General features: G+C 46.4%; 1 protein-coding gene across 3 annotated transcripts; it reads left to right on the top strand.

Annotated features, from left to right (window-relative positions):
• Window positions 1-106: 106 nt before the first annotated feature.
• snapc4 (small nuclear RNA activating complex, polypeptide 4) lies at window positions 107-21,498 on the top strand. Of its 3 annotated transcripts, none has more exons than XM_073466784.1 (22): window positions 107-430; window positions 1,823-1,936; window positions 2,031-2,071; window positions 4,993-5,089; window positions 5,154-5,209; window positions 5,289-5,411; window positions 7,304-7,444; window positions 7,602-7,686; window positions 7,901-7,982; window positions 8,237-8,338; window positions 9,161-9,233; window positions 9,629-9,793; window positions 9,889-10,039; window positions 10,188-10,294; window positions 13,194-13,288; window positions 13,703-13,797; window positions 15,163-15,263; window positions 16,095-17,759; window positions 18,504-19,094; window positions 19,177-19,939; window positions 20,273-20,574; window positions 20,775-21,498. In XM_073466784.1, exons 2-22 carry the CDS (start codon window positions 1,825-1,827, stop codon window positions 20,913-20,915), a joined length of 5,088 nt encoding a protein of 1,695 aa, XP_073322885.1. In that variant the 5' UTR covers window positions 107-430; window positions 1,823-1,824; the 3' UTR covers window positions 20,916-21,498. The 3 variants fall into 3 exon arrangements, with proteins under 3 accessions (XP_073322885.1, XP_073322887.1, XP_073322886.1); XM_073466786.1 differs by having other exon boundaries at window positions 5,184-5,209; XM_073466785.1 differs by lacking the exon at window positions 107-430 and adding an exon at window positions 1,613-1,661.
• Window positions 21,499-21,868: the final 370 nt, after the last annotated feature.

Consider the following 21,868-nt stretch of genomic DNA (forward strand, 5'->3'; position numbering starts at 1 on the left):
TTTAACATCCGCAGAAACTCTCGGAACCAAATAACGGAAGGACCGGAAGTAAAATCGAGGGGAAGAAAATAAAGGGCGGACATATCGAGCTGCGTTTTGTTTTGATTTGTGTATCAGGTTGTTGGTTTAATACGAAGCAGACAGACGGAAAAATAAAAGAATAAAAACTCAGAATTTCTGTTTAATCTGAAACATCGAAGCCGGAACTGAGTGAGAACTGTGACCGCTCGCGGGAGAAGTTGTCCCGCCGCACAGCCTGCTGGGTAATATGTTAACGACAGAGCTGCGTTGATTGGAGCTCCGCGGCGCGTGGAGGCAGAACAGCTCAACTCAGACTGAAGAGAAAACATAGAAAATATAGAAAACATAGAAAATATAGAGAGATTTACTGAAGACACAGAAACAGGAGACGAGACGGAAGCTGCTGAAGGTCAGAACCATTCAAATCATCACTCAGTGTTCATGTTAGCTGCTAAAGTTAGCATCTACTGACAGAGTAACGTTACTACTCCGTGTAGTAAAAGTAACTACTGTACGTTACTCTCCTTCTTTTTCTGTTGGAAACTGTCACAGACCTGAGACAGAAACTCTGGACATGATTCATCTCTTTATTTATTATGAGACGTTAAACCCACCTGCACCTCCTCCTCAGCACCACCTCCTCAGCACCACCTCCTCCTCCTCACCACCTCCTCAGCACCACCTCCTCAACACCACCTCCTCCTCCTCACCACCACCTCCTCCTCAGCACCACCTCCTCAACACCACCTCCTCCTCCTCACCACCTCCTCCTCAACACCTCCTCAGCACCACCTCCTCAGCACCACCTCCTCAGCACCTCCTCCTCAGCACCACCTCCTCCTCAACACCTCCTCCTCAGCACCACCTCCTCAACACCCCCTCCTCCTCATCACCACCTCCTCCTCATCACCACCTCCTCCTCAGCACCACCTCCTCAACACCACCTCCTCCTCCTCACCACCTCCTCCTCAGCACCACCTCCTCAACACCTCCTCCTCAGCACCACCTCCTCAACACCACCTCCTCCTCAACACCACCTCCTCAACACCACCACCTCCTCAACACCTCCTCAGCACCACCACCACCTCCTCAACACCTCCTCCTCAGCACCACCTCCTCCTCAACACCTCCTCAGCACCACCTCCTCAACACCACCTCCTCCTCCTCACCACCTCCTCCTCAGCACCACCACCTCCTCCTCAGCACCACCTCCTCCTCCTCACCACCTCCTCCTCACCACCTCCTCCTCACCACCTCCTCAGCACCACCTCCTCAACACCACCTCCTCCTCCTCACCACCTCCTCCTCAGCACCACCACCTCCTCAACACCTCCTCCTCCTCAACACCACCTCCTCCTCCTCACCACCTCCTCAGCACCACCTCCTGAGCACCACCTCCTCCTCACCACCACCTCCTCAGCACCACCTCCTCCTCCTCACCACCTCCTGAGCACCACCACCTCCTCAGCACCACCTCCTCCTCCTCACCACCTCCTCAGCACCACCTCCTCCTCCTCACCACCTCCTCAGCACCACCTCCTCCTCCTCACCACCTCCTGAGCACCACCACCTCCTCAGCACCACCTCCTGAGCACCACCTCCTCCTCCTCACCACCTCCTCAGCACCGCCCTCCGCTGGAGTAACTACAGTTACTGCAGTAATATGTGATGTTCTGTCAGTATCGGTGTCAGAGGAGACGTTCAGATTGTATCAGTCTGTTCTAATAAGGTGTGTGTGTGTGTGTGTGTGTGTGTGTGTGTGCGTGCGTGTGTGTGTGTGTGTGTGCGTGTGCGTGTGCAGACATGTCTGTCTCTCTGTCAGCAGAGAGAGACAGGATCCAGCGACAGGTGGAGGAGCTGGAACAGAGTCTGTCTGTAACTCAAAATGAACTGGATCAGCTGAGCAGTGAGACAGGTACCTGTCTGTCTGTCTGTCTGTCTGTCTGTCTGTCTGTCTCACAGTCCACCTGTCTCTCTGTCTAACAGTGCTGTTGTGTTTCTTTGGTCAGATGGTGAATCAGATGATGACACAGAGGAGGAGGACGGGCAGGTAACACACACACACACACACACACACACACACACACACCAGTTACCACGGCAACATGAAGGCATATACTGAATAAACAAGCCTGACCCTTTATTAACATAAAGATCACATGTGTCTGTAGTTGAGTCTGTTGTTGAGTTTGTAGTTGTGTCTGTTGTTGTGTCTGTTGTCTGTCTGTAGTTGAGTCTGTTGTTGAGTTTGTAGTTGTGTCTGTAGTTTTGTCTGTTGTTGAGTCTGTAGTTGTGTCTGTTGTTGAGTCTGTAGTTGTGTCTGTTGTTGTGTCTGTTGTTGTGTCTGTAGTTGTGTCTGTTGTTGTGTCTGTAGTTTTGTCTGTTGTCTGTCTGTAGTTGAGTCTGTAGTTGTGTCTGTTGTTGTGTCTGTAGTTTTGTCTGTTGTCTGTCTGTTGTTGAGTCTGTAGTTGTGTCTGTTGTTGTGTCTGTTGTTGTGTCTGTAGTTGTGTCTGTAGTTTTGTCTGTTGTCTGTCTGTAGTTGAGTCTGTAGTTGTGTCTGTTGTCTGTCTGTAGTTGTGTCTGTAGTTGTGTCTGTTGTCTGTCTGTAGTTGTGTCTGTAGTTTTGTCTGTTGTTGAGTCTGTAGTTGTGTCTGTTGTTGAGTCTGTAGTTGTGTCTGTTGTTGTGTCTGTTGTTGTGTCTGTAGTTGTGTCTGTTGTTGTGTCTGTAGTTTTGTCTGTTGTCTGTCTGTAGTTGAGTCTGTAGTTGAGTCTGTAGTTGTGTCTGTTGTTGTGTCTGTAGTTTTGTCTGTTGTCTGTCTGTTGTTGAGTCTGTAGTTGTGTCTGTTGTTGTGTCTGTTGTTGTGTCTGTAGTTGTGTCTGTAGTTTTGTCTGTTGTCTGTCTGTAGTTGAGTCTGTAGTTGTGTCTGTTGTCTGTCTGTAGTTGTGTCTGTAGTTGAGTCTGTTGTTGAGTTTGTAGTTGTGTCTGTAGTTTTGTCTCTTGTTGTGTCTGTTGTTGAGTCTGTAGTTGTGTCTGTTGTTGTGTCTGTAGTTGTGTCTGTAGTTGAGTCTGTAGTTGTGTCTGTTGTTGTGTCTGTAGTTTTGTCTGTGGTTGAGTCTGTAGTTTTGTCTGTAGTTGTGTCTGTAGTTGAGTCTGTTGTTGAGTTTGTAGTTGTGTCTGTAGTTTTGTCTGTTGTTGAGTCTGTAGTTGTGTCTGTTGTTGAGTCTGTTGTTGAGTTTGTAGTTGAGTCTGTAGTTGTGTCTGTAGTTGTGTCTGTTGTTGTGTCTGTTGTCTGTCTGTAGTTGTGTCTGTTGTCTGTCTGTAGTTGAGTCTGTAGTTGTGTCTGTTGTTGAGTCTGTAGTTGTGTCTGTTGATTTTAAATGGAACTCAACCTGGGGATTCAAATACCTAAAGATCTATCCAAAATATATGAAAGCAACTATGGTCCCATAAGTAAAAACATCGTCAGATATGGACAGATGGTCTCAGCTGCCCTTAGACATGCACAGTAGGATAGAAACAATAAAAATGAACCTACTTCCCCGACTCATATCTTTTCCAATCCCTGCCGGTAACGGTCACGCCAATGCAATTTATCGAATGGGATAAGTGGATCTCAAGATTCGTATGGGCGGGTAGAAGGCCAAGGATTCAATTCAATACACTGCAACTGTCTAAAGTGAAAGGGGGTAGATCACTGCCATGCTTGGCAGACTACTATAAGGCAGCACAATTGACACCACTGGCATCCTGCTGCAACCCAAATTATACAGCAAAATGGAAGGATTTGGAAACTTCACAATTAGATATACCGTTACAATCTATACTGGGTAGTAAAATACTGTATGAGCAGCATTCTAGTGGCCTGAATCAATGGTCTAAAGTTTGCCTTCGAATTTGGTTTAAGGAATGTAAATCACCATTACTGGAAAGACAGTCTAAACTGCTGAGATGGGTTGCTTTTGACCCTGAATTCAAGCCCGCAAGGATTGACGGGAGGTTTAAACATTGGTATAGAAGGAGAATCACTTCTTATTGTTCAATTTCATCGAAGGGAGAATTTGATAGTTTTCAGAAAATTTGGGATACATATGGGTTAGAAAAATTGGATTTCTTTAGGTATCTTCAAATCAGGTCTTATTTTAATGATGAGATAAAACCAACAGAGGAATGTGAGACCAACTTAATTGACATATTTATTGACATGTACAAAAATAAGGACAATAAGAAACTCGTTTCAAAACTGTACTCCCGTATTCAATCTAATAAGAACGCTCAACAGATAAGGTCAGATTAAAGTGGGAGAAAGAATCTGGAACGGTCATCACAGAAGGAGAGTGGTTGAATATATGCTGTGTGCAGTCAACTTCCACTAGTTCTGGTCTGTGGAGAGATTTCTGCTGGTGGGATCTGGTTAGAGATTTCATAACTCCTCAGTTAAAATGTGTGCAGACGGGAGACGGTCAGAGGTCTGTGTTGGAGGAACTGTGGAGAACAGCTAGCAGACCATTTTCATATATTTTGGAGCTGCCCAGCTATTCAGCCATACTGGCAAGAGATCATACGGGTAATACAAAATATTTTTGGTGATGAAATTTACTGCTCTTTTTCTACAATCTATTTGGGCAATATTGCAGCCCATTTACTGGCACGAGACAAATATCTTTTAAAAATATTATTAGCAGCCAGCAAGAAAGCTGTAACCCGAAAATGGTTGCAGGCCACACCTCCAACAGAGACAGACTGGATTGATATTGTGACTAATATTCAAAATATGGAAAGGATGACCTTTTCGCTAAGTCTAAGGATGGATAAGTATTTGCAATACTGGGAAAAATGGATTGTGCTTGTGACCACAATAGATGCTCACTGAGTTGTTGTTTATCAGTCGGTAATAAAACATTTAGAAATAAACAAATAGTCTTCAGCTGTTGTTTGTTTTTGTTTACTCTGGTTGGTTTGTGTGTCTTCAGTCTGCAACAGGTCTGTTGGCTCAGAGAGAGAAGATCCAGAAGGAGATCCAGAACCTCGAGGACGTCCTTGGACCACACAGTCCCATCTGTGTGTCAGGTACCTGTCTGTCTGTCTGTCTGTCTGTCTGTCTGTCTCTCTGTCTGTGATTAAACATTAACAGACGATGTGTTCTGGTCTGGTCTGTTTGCAGATGACAGCATTAGCAGCAGTGATGAGGTCAGTAACAACATCAGCTCAACATGTTTACTCAGTAACAGACGAGTCAGTGTTGATCTAACTGTCTGTGTCTGTTCAGAGTGAGCTGGGGCTGTCTCTGTCTGTGGACTCGTGCCTTCAGATGAACCTCGTCTACCAGCAGGTGGTTCAGGAGACTCTGGACCAACTAGAGAGACTACTGACACACAACCAGAGACAGCAGGTCAGTACTGACACACAACCAGAGACAGCAGGTCAGTACTGTCACACAACTACAGACAGCAGGTCAGTACTGACACACAACCAGAGACAGCAGGTCAGTACTGACACACAACCAGAGACAGCAGGTCAGTACTGTCACACAACTACAGACAGCAGGTCAGTACTGACACACAACCAGAGACAGCAGGTCAGTACTGACACACAACTACAGACAGCAGGTCAGTACTGTCACACAACTACAGACAGCAGGTCAGTACTGACACACAACTACAGACAGCAGGTCAGTACTGTCACACAACTACAGACAGCAGGTCAGTACTGTCACACAACTACAGACAGCAGGTCAGTACTGTCACACAACCAGAGACAGCAGGTCAGTACTGTCACACAACTACAGACAGCAGGTCAGTACTGACACACAACCAGAGACAGCAGGTCAGTACTGACACACAACTACAGACAGCAGGTCAGTACTGTCACACAACCAGAGACAGCAGGTCAGTACTGTCGCACAACTACAGACAGCAGGTCAGTACTGACACACAACTACAGACAGCAGGTCAGTACTGACACACAACCAGAGACAGCAGGTCAGTACTGTCACACAACTACAGACAGCAGGTCAGTACTGACACACAACTACAGACAGCAGGTCAGTACTGTCACACAACTACAGACAGCAGGTCAGTACTGTCACACAACCAGAGACAGCAGGTCAGTACTGACACACAACTACAGACAGCAGGTCAGTACTGACACACAACCAGAGACAGCAGGTCAGTACTGTCACACAACTACAGACAGCAGGTCAGTACTGACACACAACTACAGACAGCAGGTCAGTACTGTCACACAACTACAGACAGCAGGTCAGTACTGTCACACAACCAGAGACAGCAGGTCAGTACTGTCACACAACTACAGACAGCAGGTCAGTACTGACACACAACTACAGACAGCAGGTCAGTACTGTCACACAACTACAGACAGCAGGTCAGTACTGTCACACAACCAGAGACAGCAGGTCAGTACTGTCACACAACTACAGACAGCAGGTCAGTACTGACACACAACCAGAGACAGCAGGTCAGTACTGACACACAACTACAGACAGCAGGTCAGTACTGTCACACAACCAGAGACAGCAGGTCAGTACTGTCGCACAACTACAGACAGCAGGTCAGTACTGTCGCACAACTACAGACAGCAGGTCAGTACTGACACACAACCAGAGACAGCAGGTCAGTACTGTCACACAACTACAGACAGCAGGTCAGTACTGTCACACAACTACAGACAGCAGGTCAGTACTGTCGCACAACTACAGACAGCAGGTCAGTACTGTCACACAACTACAGACAGCAGGTCAGTACTGTCACACAACTACAGACAGCAGGTCAGTACTGACACACAACTACAGACAGCAGGTCAGTACTGTCACACAACTACAGACAGCAGGTCAGTACTGTCACACAACCAGAGACAGCAGGTCAGTACTGTCACACAACTACAGACAGCAGGTCAGTACTGACACACAACCAGAGACAGCAGGTCAGTACTGACACACAACTACAGACAGCAGGTCAGTACTGTCACACAACCAGAGACAGCAGGTCAGTACTGTCGCACAACTACAGACAGCAGGTCAGTACTGTCGCACAACTACAGACAGCAGGTCAGTACTGACACACAACCAGAGACAGCAGGTCAGTACTGTCACACAACTACAGACAGCAGGTCAGTACTGTCACACAACTACAGACAGCAGGTCAGTACTGTCGCACAACTACAGACAGCAGGTCAGTACTGTCACACAACTACAGACAGCAGGTCAGTACTGTCACACAACTACAGACAGCAGGTCAGTACTGACAATATTCTTCTTCTCTGTAGAAGGAGGTGATGTCTCAGCTGTCTGGACCAATCAAAGAGACCTCCAGGGAACAGCGCCCGCCTTCCTCCTGCCAGCAGCCAGTCAACATGTTCCTGGGACGCTTCCTCAAACCGTACTTCAAGGACAAACTGACAGGACTGGTAAGACGGACAGACAGACAGACAGAGAGACATACAGAGAGACAAACAGACAGACAGAGAGACAGAGAGACAGACAAACAGACAGACAGAGAGACAGACAAACAGACAGACCTACTGTTGACAGCTGACCAATGAGACACTGTGTGTGTGTCTCCAGGGTCCTCCAGCCAATCAGGAGACGAAGGAGAAAGCGAACAGGATGACTGGCGGTCTGGACAACAACAGGCTGAAAGTGAAACGATGTAAGAAGATTCTTATTGATCAGAATCAATGAACTGTATTGATCAGAGAGGAAATCCGGCTTCATAAACACAAACATTAACTTCTTGTATTCAATAATGTTGATTTATTTACAGTATGAAGGTGAGACAGAGACGTACACATTCATCTGTGTGTGTGTGTGTGTGTGTGTGTGTGTGTGTGTGTGTGTGTGTGTGTGTGTGTGTGTGTGTTCAGGGGAGAGCTGGCAGAAGATTCTGTTGATCCACTCGGTAGCTCGAGACGGTCTGAGGAGACTGATCCAGCCCAAACTGTCCAAGTAACATCTGTTATTATTGTTGTTATAATAATGATTATTATTATTGATTATGGGAATACAGTATCATACCGATGACTCTGTCTGTCTGTCTCTCTGTCTGTCTCTCTGTCTCTCCCTGTCTGTCTGTCTGTCTCTCCCTGTCTGTCTCTTTGTCTGTCTCTCCCTGTCTGTCTCTCCCTGTCTGTCTCTGTCTCTCTGTCTCTCCCTGTCTGTCTCTCCCTGTCTGTCTCTCTGTCTGTCTGTCTGTGTTGCAGGGTGGACTACCTGAGTCAGAAGCTGTCTTCAGCTGAGCAGACAGACAGGCAGCAGCTCATACAGCAGATAGACAGTCTGGAGAGAGAGATCGACCTGCTCAGGTGAGTCTGCATGTGTGACTGCGGCTCTGATCCGCCTCAGGAGGGTGAGTAGAATCAGAGCCCAGCAGAGGAGAGCCGGGTCTGAGACAGCTGTCTGTAGCTGTGTCCCAATTCAGGGGCTGCGTCCTTCGCAGGGCGCATTTGAAGGCCAATTACGTCACAACGCTGCGTGAAGGCCGTCCCAATGCGAAAGCTCCTTCAAATGCGGCCTTCTTCTCCCTCTTGTTGGAGGACGCACCGCTGCTATATCCTTTGCGGCCTCACATATCCCAAGATCGTTTGCGCGCCGCCGCTCAGTCCCGAAAAAGGAGAGGGAAAGCAAGAAAAATGGCGACATCAAGTGGCGCAGACTGACATTTAAATGTAAGTATTGGGTTTATACTCGGTTTTTAGTCATTTGAACATCCAACGCCAGATATGTTAAACTTCAGGGACCTTAAAACCTCCAAATTTGAACTTTCAGTTAAAACACGTGACGCTGGTGATGCATTAGCATACGGCATAAATTAGCATTATGCTGTTGGCAGTAAAGCCTTAAAAGCCTTCACTTTCAACATGTTAGACGTTCAGAAAACCATAAAATCCATTCAGTCAACTCTCTTTCGCGGGCCTGGGCGGCAGAAATCGTGACGTAAGGGTGAGGGGCGGGAACACCTGGTGACGCAAACAGGAAATACTCCGAAGGCGAGACCGTCCCATTTAACAACGGTGGACGAGGCCTTCGAAGGACGCAGCCCCTGAATTGGGACACAGCTTGTGTGTGTCACATTAAAATGATTCCCTAGTTAACGTCATGTTGGCTGTTTGTCTCTGATTGGTCAGAGGGAAGAAGGAGGAGGAGCTGATTGGTGAACGATATGAAGAACATGATTGGCAGAAAATCTCCAATATTGATGTAGGTGAAAAGTCAACCAATCACATGATCACATGAAGCAACACAGACTGTCAATAAGGAAATATTTTCCTCTTCTTCTCTCTCCTCTCTTCCTCTTGCTCTTCCTCTCTCTCCTCTCTTCCTCTTCCTCCTCCTCCTCTCTCCTCTCTTCCTCTCTTCCTCTCCTCTCTCCCTCTTGCTCTTCCTCCTCTCTTCCTCTCCTTCCTCTCTCCCTCTTGCTCTTCCTCTCCCTCCTCTCCTCTTTTCCTCTTCCTCTTCCTCTTCCTCTTCCTCCTCTCCTCTTTTCCTCTTCCTCTTCCTCTTCCTCTCTGTCCTCTCTTCCTCTTCCTCTTCCTCTCCCTCCTCTCCTCTTTTCCTCTTCCTCTTCCTCTTCCTCTTCCTCCTCTTCTTCTCAGTTTGAAGGATTGAGGGACGCAGAGGACATCCGTAGCTTCTGGCAGAACTTCCTCCACCCGTCCATCAATAAGAGTCCGTGGAGTCAGGAGGAGGTGCAGCAGCTGAAGGAGGTCAGCAGGAGACACGGAGAGAGACACTGGGAGACCATCGCCAAGGAGCTGGGGGTGAGGAGGAGGACGAGGAGGAGTGTCTGTCTTTTAACCATTTGTCTCCCTCTCACCTGTCTCTCTCTCCACCTGTCTGTTTGTCTGTGTGTCAGACGGGGAGAACAGCCTTCCTGTGTCTTCAGACGTTCCAGCGTTTTGTCTCTGACTCGTTGAGACGCAGCAACTGGACCCCGGCAGAAGACGCTCTGCTCAGAGAGCTGGTGGACAAGATGAGGATCGGAAACTTCATCCCCTACACACAGAGTAATGACATCACACTGTGACATCACACTGTGACATCACACAGAATCATGTGATTGAAAATTTTACAATGATGTCACTCGAACCTGTCTGTCACACGGTCTCCACCTGTCTGTCTGTCTGTCTGTCTGTCTGTCTGTCTGTCCGTCAGTGAGTTACTTCATGGAGGGTCGTGACCCCGCTCAGCTGCTCTACAGGTGGAACCAGGTTTTGGACCCAAGCCTGAAGAAAGGCCCGTGGACCAAACAGGAAGACCAGGTAGGCTGGGGGTGGGGCTTAGACAGGACACACCCACCACCTACACAGTTAATGACCTCATGCTTGACAGCACTACTACTAACAGTACTACTACTAACAGTACTACTACTAACAGCACTACTACTACTAACAGTACTACTACTAACAGCACTACTACTACTACTAACAGTACTACTACTACTAACAGTACTACTACTAACAGCACTACTACTAACAGTACTACTACTAACAGCACTACTACTACTAACAGTACTACTACTACTACTAACAGTTCTTCTACTAACAGTACTACTACTACTAACAGTACTACTACTAACAGCACTACTACTACTAACAGTACTACTACTACTACTAACAGTTCTTCTACTAACAGTACTACTACTACTAACAGTACTACTACTAACAGCACTACTACTACTACTAACAGTACTACTACTACTAACAGTACTACTACTAACAGCACTACTACTAACAGTACTACTACTACTAACAGTACTACTACTATTATTTTATTATTTAAAGGTTTAATAATCAGGGACAATGCACATTAATAAAAACATTTTAACGAATGTAAACATGCCAGAATTAGCCAAAAGGCTATTTTACATCTGCTGTCCCTGGACTGATGTTAAGAGTCACCCTAAAAGAGAATGAAATGATTTAGTTATCGACATACAAATAATACATTAGAAGATTAGAAAACTAAATCTGAATAAAGGTTAAAAGGCAGAGAACTAGGCAGAGAACTACTAACAGTACTACTACTACTAACAGCACTACTACTAACAGTACTACTACTAACAGTACTACTACTACTAACAGCACTACTACTAACAGTACTACTACTACTACTACTAACAGTACTACTACTAACAGCACTACTACTAACAGTACTACTACTACTAACAGCACTACTACTAACAGTACTACTACTACTACTAACAGCACTACTACTAACAGTACTACTACTAACAGTACTACTACTACTACTAACAGTACTACTACTAACAGTACTACTACTAACAGCACTACTACTAACAGTACTACTACTACTAACAGTACTACTACTAACAGTACTACTACTAACAGTACTACTACTACTAACAGTACTACTACTAACAGCACTACTACTAACAGCACTACTACTAACAGTACTACTACTAACAGTACTACTACTACTACTAACAGTACTACTACTAACAGTACTACTACTAACAGTACTACTACTAACAGCACTACTACTACTAACAGTACTACTACTAACAGTACTACTACTACTAACAGTACTACTACTAACAGCACTACTACTAACAGTACTACTACTAACAGCACTACTACTAACAGTACTACTACTACTAACAGTACTACTACTAACAGTACTACTACTAACAGCACTACTACTAACAGTACTACTACTACTAACAGTACTACTACTAACAGTACTACTACTAACAGCACTACTACTACTACTAACAGTACTACTACTACTACTAACAGTACTACTACTAACAGCACTACTACTAACAGTACTACTACTACTAACAGTACTACTACTACTACTAACAGTACTACTACTAACAGCACTACTACTAACAGTACTACTACTAACAGTACTACTACTACTAACAGTACTACTACTACTAACATTACTACTACTAACAGTACTACTACTACTAATAGTACTACTACTAACAGTACTACTACTACTACTACTAACAGTACTACTACTAACAGTACTACTACTAACAGTACTACTACTACTACTACTAACAGTACTACTACTAACAGCACTACTACTACTACTACTAACAGTACTACTACTAACAGTACTACTACTACTACTAATGACATTACTACTACTAACAGTACTACTACTACTAATAGTACTACTACTAACAGTACTACTACTAACAGTACAACTACTAACAGTACTACTACTACTACTAACAGTACTACTACTAACAGCACTACTACTAACAGTACTACTACTAACAGTACAACTACTAACAGTACTACTACTACTACTAACAGTACTACTACTAACAGCACTACTACTAACAGTACTACTACTACTAACAGTACTACTACTAACATTACTACTACTAACAGTACTACTACTACTAATATTACTACTACTAACAGTACTACTACTAACAGTACTACTACTACTACTAACAGTACTACTACTAACAGCACTACTACTACTACTACTAACAGTACTACTACTAACAGTACTACTACTACTAACAGTACTACTACTAACAGTACTACTACTACTACTAACAGTACTACTACTAACAGCACTACTACTACTACTAACAGTACTACTACTAACAGTACTACTACTACTAACAGTACTACTACTAACAGCACTACTACTAACAGTACTACTACTAACAGTACTACTACTACTAACAGTACTACTACTAACAGTACTACTACTAACAGTACTACTACTACTACTAACAGTACTACTACTAACAGCACTACTACTACTACTAACAGTACTACTACTAACAGTACTACTACTACTAACAGTACTACTACTAACAGTACTACTACTAACAGCACTACTACTACTACTAACAGTACTACTACTAACAGTACTACTACTAACAGTACTACTACTAACAGCACTACTACTACTAACAGTACTACTACTAACAGTACTACTACTAACAGTACTACTACTAACAGCACTACTACTACTAACAGTACTACTACTAACAGCACTACTACTACTAACAGTTACAAATAAACAGCGGGTTGGTAAACGCAGAATAACAAACTGTCTGTCCCTCTGTCTCTCTGTCTGTCCCTCTGTCTCTCGATCTGTCCACCTGTGTTTCTCCCTGTCCACCTGTCTGTCTCTCTCTCTGTCCACCTGTCTGTCCCTCAGCTGCTGCTGCAGGCTGTCTCTCGTTATGGAGAGAGAGACTGGTGGAAGATCAGGTTGGAGGTTCCTGGACGCACTGACAGCAGCTGCAGAGACAGGTGAGAGCTGATTGGCTGACAGTCTTCAGGTGTGTGTCAGTGATGACCTCAAACACACAGACTGTACACCTGTTAGCTGTTAGCTGTTAGCTGATGTTGCCTGTGTGGAGTACAGCTGATTGTAATGTCTTTATATTCTGCTGGGTGACCTGAGATCAATAAAGTTTTATTGATGTAATGAAAATGTTTAATTAATCTGTTGATGATGTTTTACTATTAATCTGAATCTTTAAAGTAACTAAAGTAATCAAGTACATGTAGTGAAGTACAACATTTCCCTCTGAGATGTGAAGTAGAGGTATAAAACAGCAGAAAATGAAAATACTCAAGTCAAGTACAAGTACCTCAAAATATTTGTGTGTGTGTGCATGTGCGTGTGGGTGCGTGTGTGTGCGTGTGTGTGTGTGCGTGCAGGTATTATGACTGTCTGAAGGCGGATACGAAGCGAGGACTGTTTGACAAACAGGAGAAGGAGCTGCTGCGACAGCTGGTGGAGAAACATGGAGTCGGTGGGTCACATCAGCTGTTACTTATCAATTCTCAATGTTGATTCTGCCAGAAACTTGATGACAGAAGTTTAACTTGACCTTCTGTGGTCAGTTTGTGTGAAGCTCCACTTTTTTCATGTGAGATCAATAATAAAGTAAATATGTGAAGTCTGTCACCAGATGAGGTGACACAGGGATCATTGAGCCTCTGGCCCACTGAGGAAAGTCGTTGCATTTGCTGTAATACCAAAGATGAACACTGGGTGTCGGTGGCGAGCGGCGCTCAGTTACTGACACGTTCACCCAGCAGCGGTTGGTTGGCCAGAGAGAGGAGCAACATGACAGTTTTGTTTGTCCTGGTCTCTGCTGGCGTTGGACAGTCATGGCCGAACAAACAAAGAGACCGATAACAACGGAAGATGAAAATTTTCAAAAAAAGCTGTAACTCCAAAGAAAATAAAGCAATTAGATGTTCAGAAGAAGGCAAACTGTCTAAAAAGGAAAGTGACTGTCAGTACGGAAGAACCAGAGTTTGTATTGGTGTTGTGTTGCCAAGGTGGAGAGCACTAAAAGAAAAGGGACTGAGGGGAGATACAGATCTCTTACTCTAGCTAAACTGTGGACCTTGTCAGTCACCACACAGATTGAGTTTGTCACCTCCAACAAGGAGGTTATATTTCCGGTGCTGTTTGTCAGCAGGATTATGGATTTGGTCTGATTTTCATGAAACTTCGTGGAAGTTAAACAACGAACGGGACCGTTTCAGGGCTAATTTATTTTCTCTGTTAGCAAGCTAGCTATGATCAAATTACCTCAGAAAATATGCCAGCTAAAGTTCAACCCTATCAGACTAGCTGACTATCTGGTTGTGTAGTTTAGCATCGACAAATTTGACTCAAGCAGGCTGCATGTTATGTGTGGCGTAGCTATCAGGTCACATTTAGCTAGCTAATGCTGACGTTACAGTATGCAAGGTTCTTGTGTAAAACCATATAATAAGGTTGCTGGTAAATATAATTTTCACCTGCAATTGCCCCTTATCGCCATCGGTGTCGCTAAAGGGAACGAAAACAGAAAATCTTCGAGATTACAACTTTAAACTGATCATCTTTATTAGTTCTGAATCAGGACCTTCAGTATTTGGATCACGTAGCTCATGAAATACCAGATTCAGTATCTACAGCTGTCAATTCAGCTGTCGTTCAACGAGTCAAGGTGAATATATATAAATGTATGTATCAGATCAGACTCTGTATCAGTAGATAATAAATATTAAAGCAGTCTTATATGATCAAAGGAGCTAAGAAAAGTTATTCGGTACGTCTCTGAATCCTACAGAGAAATAAAAGATCTCTAAATAACTCTGTGTGTGTGTGTGTGTGTCAGGCCACTGGGCGAAGATCGCTGCAGAGATTCCTCATCGTCGCGACGGTCAGTGTCTTCGAGAGTGGAGGAGGCTGATCAAACCAGCTGCACCTTGTGCTAAGGTACACTCACCTGTTCTGGGGAGGAGGGGGAGGGATTTATGTGCCTGTACATTTTCACAATAAAAGCCTTGTTAAAGTGGCGATTAACAGGTTTTTATTTTAAAGTATCATTTTGAAGTAAATGTTTGTAGCATAATATATTATTGTCTACAGAATAAAGACACCAGGAGCATCAGATTGGTTCCCTGCAAACCTCTGAAGTGTTCAGTTTTCATGTCTCCATTAGAGACTAAATTAAAGTTTACTGAAGGTTCATCTGGTCGCCTGTCGCTATAACTTCAGGAGAGTCAGTGAGTGAGGAAGGAAGTCGGAGAACGAGTTGAAACATGATGTTCTGGTCAGAACTCAGCAGAGACTCTGGTTCTGGTTCTGGTTCTCTGTCTCCTCTCTGTAACGTTAGGTTCATCAAGTAAAGTCCATTTCCCCTCCAGCTCCAGTCAGCAGTCAACAGTACAGAACCTGGCGGTCACCTCCGGATCACTGCTGCAGTCAGGTTGATCAACAGGAGTGAAGATAAATCACCTTACAAAGTAATCTCTGAGCTCTGCTCCCGTCAGTAAATGGCTCCGGATCAGAACAGAGTCGTGGTTTAGAACCACTCAAGATGATTTTAATTGGTTTAAAGACAAGCTAGAGAGTTTCTTTCCGTTACACCAAAATGAGAATTGGTGCAGACAGATCTTTCTCCAGCGTTGTCATGGTGCTGTGGAGGTCTGCGTATGTGAGGCTTCTTATTGGGCGACCCTGTCCGTTACTTTATCCAATCAGGACATCAGAAAACAAACTGCTGAAGTAAACATAACTGACTCTCTCTCTCTTTCCTGTTAATAGAGAAGAAGAAAATCTAAAAATCCCCCAAAGAGTTGCGGAGAAGCAAAGAAAAAGAAGAAGACGAATGGTCCGGCCAAGAGGAGAATCAGGAGACGACTGAGGAAACTGAAGGAGGAGGAAGAGGAAGAGGATGAGGAGGATGACGAGACGGTGGTGAAGTACATGGACAGTGATGAAGAGGAGAAGAAGAAGGAGGTAGTGGAAGAGACAAGGATTGAGGAGGTGGAGAAGGAGGAAGAAGAGGAGGAGTACACCTTCCCTCCCATGGAGGAGTGGATTCCAGCAGAAAAAGCTCAATGTTCTTTCCTGAGCTTTCAGCTGGTGGAGTTATCTTCCTCTGGAGACGCCCACGAAGGGAGACGTGTGCGCTCGACCATCCTGGGACAATTCGGACGCTCTGTAATCCTCGGACCTCCTCCTGAAGAGCTGCCGTGGGAGAAACGCCACAGCAGCAGCACCATGATGATGGTGTCGTCTGACCAGCTGCGAGTCCACCTGCACCGCCAGGCCAACAAGTTCAGAACCGTGCCCCCCCGCACCCAACCGAGGGTCCAGACCAGCAAACGGAACCAGCTGCGACAAATGACGAGCAAAGGTCTGGACTATGAGCTGCAGGCGGCGGTAATGCCGTGGATCGGCAACCTGCTGATCCCGGCAAAAAACAAACTGATAGCAGCAGACACCCTGAGGGAGCAAGGGGAGAAGACCCAGATGACCTCAACTCCAGTGTTCCTGCTCCTCCTCCAGACCCTGAACGTGGACTCTGTCGGCTGTAAGGAGATGATAGAGAAGAGGAGGAACAAGGTGCCATTAATGCCACATCCTGCACCACCTCCCGTCTCTACTCAGTCGAAGAACCCAAACTCTGTGGCAAACCTCCTGCTGCAGCAGAAGGACCAGCAGGAGTTGGACCATCAGCAGCAACTGATCCTGAAGCAGCTTCAGGTTCTGCTGCAACAAAACACACAGAAACAGCTGCTGCGAAAACAGCGAGCGCAGCAACTCACGCAGCAGCAGCCTCCTCTTCCTCATCTCCCATCCACACCCTCACAGAGTTGCCCCGCTGTTCTTCTTCAGATGTCTCCTAACATGTGTCCTCAGATGTCTGTTAACATGCGTCCTCAGATGTCTCCTAACATGCGTCCTCAGATGTCTCCGATGTTGTTACCTCAGCCAGTTGCTCAATGTTGTGCCGCCTCCGTCCAGCTCATGCCTCCCTCTCCCCTGACCACACCCCCTCCTCTTGCTGTTGGTGTCACCTCTCCATCACCTGCTCCGCCTGCTCCTCAGAAACTGAATGTCCCTCCCGTCTCTGTCCCAGTGCCCTTGAACACCACCTGCCCTGCCTCTCTCAGCCAACAAGCTGGACCTTTGATTCAAAACCTCAAAGTTGACTCGTCCCCTTTCCCCAATCAGCGTGTTTCTGTTGGTTCAACACTCACCAGTCCGTCCGGCTCCACCCTGACTCCACTTATAAGGAGGAGGCAGAAGGTGTCAAAGGATCAACAGGTTGTTGGCAGCAGTCAGACCGGGGTGGATGCAGGTGATGTTGTGGGTGGAGCATGTAGAGGTCTGGACGGGTCAAGTGATGGCGAAAAGGAAGGAAGGAGGAAGAGAAAGCTGACTGTGAAGGCCAGAGCTCTGCAGGAGGCCACTGAAGCCAAGGTGAGTGAATTCTGTCATGAGATGATTCATGTTGTAACCCCTAACCCACAACAAAAACAAAAATTATACAGGAGAACATTTTTACTGCTATTTGAGTTGTCTGAATTAGTCAGAAGGTCCTCAGAAGATCTCCTCTGAGCCCTGAGAAGCTTATTTGTGATCTAGTCGTGCACATACTCACCAGAATGTTTTGTAAGTGACGTGAACATCACAACATCAGTGAGAACGCCACGACGTCAGTGTGAACGCCACGACGTCAGTGTGACAACACGACGTCAGTGTGAACGCCAACACTGACAGGCCTTAATGACTCAGCGTCACCAGAAATCCTCACTTGAGTTCAATATATTCTACTCGGGTGAAAGATCATTTGATCATTTGATCATTTGATTCAAAATTTTGTGCCAAGCGAAAAACGCATCGTGTCATTCGCGCTGGAGCTCAATTAGAACTCACGTCTAATCGCGTATCATCATTGACTTGTGTAATCTAGTCGCATGAATGATTCGTGTCACGTTTGGTCTGACCAACAGAACATTGTGTTGTAAAGAGCTGGTTATTCAATGTTGTCTTTGATTGGTGCAAGTGTCTCACAGACTACCGGGGGACTCCGGGTCCCCTGAGGATTTGTGGGGCCCTCGAAGGTCTGCGGGGCCCCTGAGCGTCCGTGGTTCCTCTCAGCACATTTAAACTCTGAACGTGGTCGAATCGATCTGACTCGTTTTTGCATTTTGCTCTTCTCAGGCTGAAGCCAGGAGGAAATCTGCTTCGTCTCCACGTAAGAAAGCTCAGATCCAGAACACAGACTCTCCTCGTCAGACAGTCGTCCCTGCTCCTCCTCAGCTGAAATCACTTCCTGCTGCTCTTCAAAGACCTCCTCCTGCCGAGGTCGTCTCCTCTGAAGCTCCTTCACTTCCTCCCGTCTCTGTGAACGGTCAGAACGCCACACCTGCCTGCTCCAATACCACCCTGTCATCAACTGAAAGCCTCCATTGCACCCAGCCCCCCTCCATGCTGACCAATCAGCACACTGCTTCCTCCACATTAAGCCTACCCGTCCCTCTCCACATGGATCACGACTACAGCACCGGTCAAGATGACTCCGACTCAGTTCAACCAAGCCCCGCCCCCAAAAAGCAGACCTCCAGTCACTGTAAATCTGCCCCTGCCCCCAACAAGTCTTCCAAAGCCCCACCCAGAAGGAGAAAACGAGCGAGGGTGGAGGAGCCAGCTGTATGTGTGGGCGGAGCAGGTACAGGTGTGACCCGGGACGGAAAGAGAGTCCGAAAGCCCAGTCAGAGAGCGAGAGCTCTACAGGAAGCTACTGAGGCCAAGGTAAGGTCTGTCTCCTCCTCTCAGTCTGTCTCCTCATCTGTCTCCTCCTTGTCTGACGTCTTCTTTGTTGTTTTACTTCCAGGCTGAAGCAAAGAAGAAGAGAGCTTCTTCTTCTCCTCGTAAGAAACGCCCTCGTACGTCTCGCTCTAAACAGGAAGTTGTCATTCAGAACCGGCGGGTGACTCCCCCCCCCGGCTTGTGTTTACGTCACGGTCAGTCCATGTGGGTCATGACACCTGGCGGGCTGCTCCAGCTGGTAGAAGCTCCGCCCCAAGGCCTCCAGCTGGCATTCATACCAAGCTTCCCGGCCACGTCCCCTCTGCTATCCATTGCACCTGAACGCACCACCGCCCCCGTACAGCCTGGACAGAATCAGCCACAGCCTCTTCTTGCCCCAACCTTCATCCTGCAAGCTGTCCCAAACCCCTCCCCCCAGCCTCCCCCACAATTCATGCTGCCATATAAGGGCGTGGTCAGCGTGGACCCTGCAGCGCCCCCTCCCCTCAGGAGAGAAGCGCTGCAGTTTGACCCCACCCTGATGTTTCAGGAGTCCCAGGAGGCAGTTTGTGATTGGCTGAGTGGTCGAGGAGGCGTGGTGGTACCTGGAGTGGGTGTGGCTCTTCCTTACCTGCCACCCTTCGTCAGTAGTCTGAGCATGCTCAGTGTGCTGCTCCGTGCCAAGAAGTGTCTGACCATCACGTCCCTGAAACTGCTGAGTGAAGCGTCCAAACCAAGATGCCCTCAGACCACACCCTCACCAGACAGCAGCACCAAGGAGACGTCCAATCAGCCTCCAGACCTGCCTGACTCCACCTCTGACCTCCAACCAGCCACAGACCAATCAGGTAACACCCGACAGGTACAGAGGGGGGGCGTCCTGTAGGTGACGCTCACTGCTCACTTCTTCTTCTGTTCATTTATAAATGTCATGATTGTGTGAAGTATGGGTGGTTTTGTAGAGACCAGGTGAGTCCTCAGGTGTATGGGTGGTGTTGTAGAGACCAGCTGAGTCCTCAGGTGTATGGGTGGTGTTGTAGAGACCAGGTGAGTCCTCAGGTGTATGGGTGGTGTTGTAGAGACCAGGTGAGTCCTCAGGTGTATGGGTGGTGTTGTAGAGACCAGGTGAGTCCTCAGGTGTATGGGTGGTGATCAGGTGTGTTTGTTTTGCCCTCCTGTAGCTCCCTCTGTCAGCTCCGACCAGCAGAAGGAGGTGGAGGAGGCGGAGCTCGTGGCTGCGGTACGTCAGATGGTGGCGAAGCGTTTCTCTAGTAACCCTGCCTACCAGCTGCTGAAGGCTCGCTTCCTGTCTTGCTTCACTGTCCCCGCCCTCCTGGCCACAGTGCCGCCAATCACAGAGAAGCCTGTTGCCCGCCGAGCCAGTGGGGAGGAGGAGGAGGAGGAGGAGGAGGAGGAGGAAGAGGAAGAGGAGGAGGAGCAGCTGAAGAAGATGAAAGAAAGAGGGAAACAGAGGAGAGCTGAGGTGAGTCCAGAGTTTATTAAAGGAACATTTCTCTTTTTTATTCACCTCCAGGATCTGCAGTACCACCACCAGCCACCAGGTGTCCTCTTTATAAATAAGTCCTCATGATGTTTAATCTGAGACGATGTGTTAACATGTGCAGGAGACTTCGTTCAAACAGACAGACTCACTGATCAGCTTCTCTTTCCTTTTGTTTCCAGAGATCTTCACTGGTATGTGACGGCTCAGGAGCTCCGGCCACTCACTTCTCAGGAATCACCACCACCAGCACACCAACCACAGACCGGACTGAGCAGACTGGACCAGATCCAGAACACACCCAGAACGTACCAGACCAGTAAAAACCTGTTGTGTAAACGATGATCCATTAAAAAGAGTTTAAAATGTTGATGATGTTAAAATACACAAACACGATGTTCTGTCTGTCCTCTGGAGGTCAAAACATTTCACACCAACAGGTTCATTCAAAGACCGTCAGGAATCTGACGTGAGAGTTTGCTGAGTTTTAGATTTTCTGATGATGGAGCTCAACAATAATTCACCTTCAAAGCACCAACATTGAAAAATTAACAAAAACAGTCAGACAGATCTGTTTCAGTCTGCAGGTAACTTTTCATAGAAAGGAAGTGAAACTATTATGTTCTTAAAGGAAGAAAATCAATCTTTAAAATGGTTCAATTTTGGGAAATGATCCACAGAGAGGCTGTGACGAGTCAGAACTGTTCTGGAGGTTCAGCAGAATAGTCATCAGCTCTGTGGTGAGTTCAGGGACCTCAGAGGGGGTTAGAAACAGATTCAATTGCACTAAATGTGTTGTGTTTGTGGTTGTTTTACTTTTGGTTATTGTCTTGTTGTGTTCAGATTTGTAAAGAAAAAGTTCAGAAATTATTAGATTTTATAATAAAGAAACTATGTGAAATGAAACAGTGTTTTTCTATGGACCAGTTCGTTTCAGACGTAGACGTGGGGACACTGTGGATGTGAGGACACTGTAGACGTGAGGACACTGTAGATGTGAGGACTCTGTAGATGTGAGGACACTGTAGATGTGAGGACTCTGTAGATGTGAGGACTCTGTAGACGTGAGGACTCTGTGGACGTGAGGACACTGTAGACGTGAGGACACTGGATGTGAGGACTCTGTAGACGTGAGGACACTGGATGTGAGGACTCTGTGGACGTGAGGACACTGTGGACGTGAGGACACTGTAGATGTGAGGACTCTGTAGATGTGAGGACTCTGTAGACGTGAGGACTCTGTGGACGTGAGGACACTGTGGACGTGAGGACACTG

The sequence above is a fragment of the Pagrus major genome, chromosome 5 (genome assembly GCF_040436345.1).
Source record: "Pagrus major chromosome 5, Pma_NU_1.0".
NCBI lineage: Eukaryota > Metazoa > Chordata > Actinopteri > Spariformes > Sparidae > Pagrus > Pagrus major.

What these genes read in the sequence shown, in the direction of transcription:
- snapc4 (XM_073466784.1), top strand. Translation starts at nt 1,825, where the DNA reads ATGTCTGTCTCTCTGTCAGCAGAGAGAGACAGGATCCAGCGACAGGTG. An exon ending in TCAGCTGAGCAGTGAGACAG is followed by an intron (nt 1,937 to 2,030) that starts GTACCTGTCTGT and finishes TTCTTTGGTCAG; the next exon opens with ATGGTGAATCAGATGATGAC. An exon ending in CTTCATCCCCTACACACAGA is followed by an intron (nt 10,040 to 10,187) that starts GTAATGACATCA and finishes TCTGTCCGTCAG; the next exon opens with TGAGTTACTTCATGGAGGGT.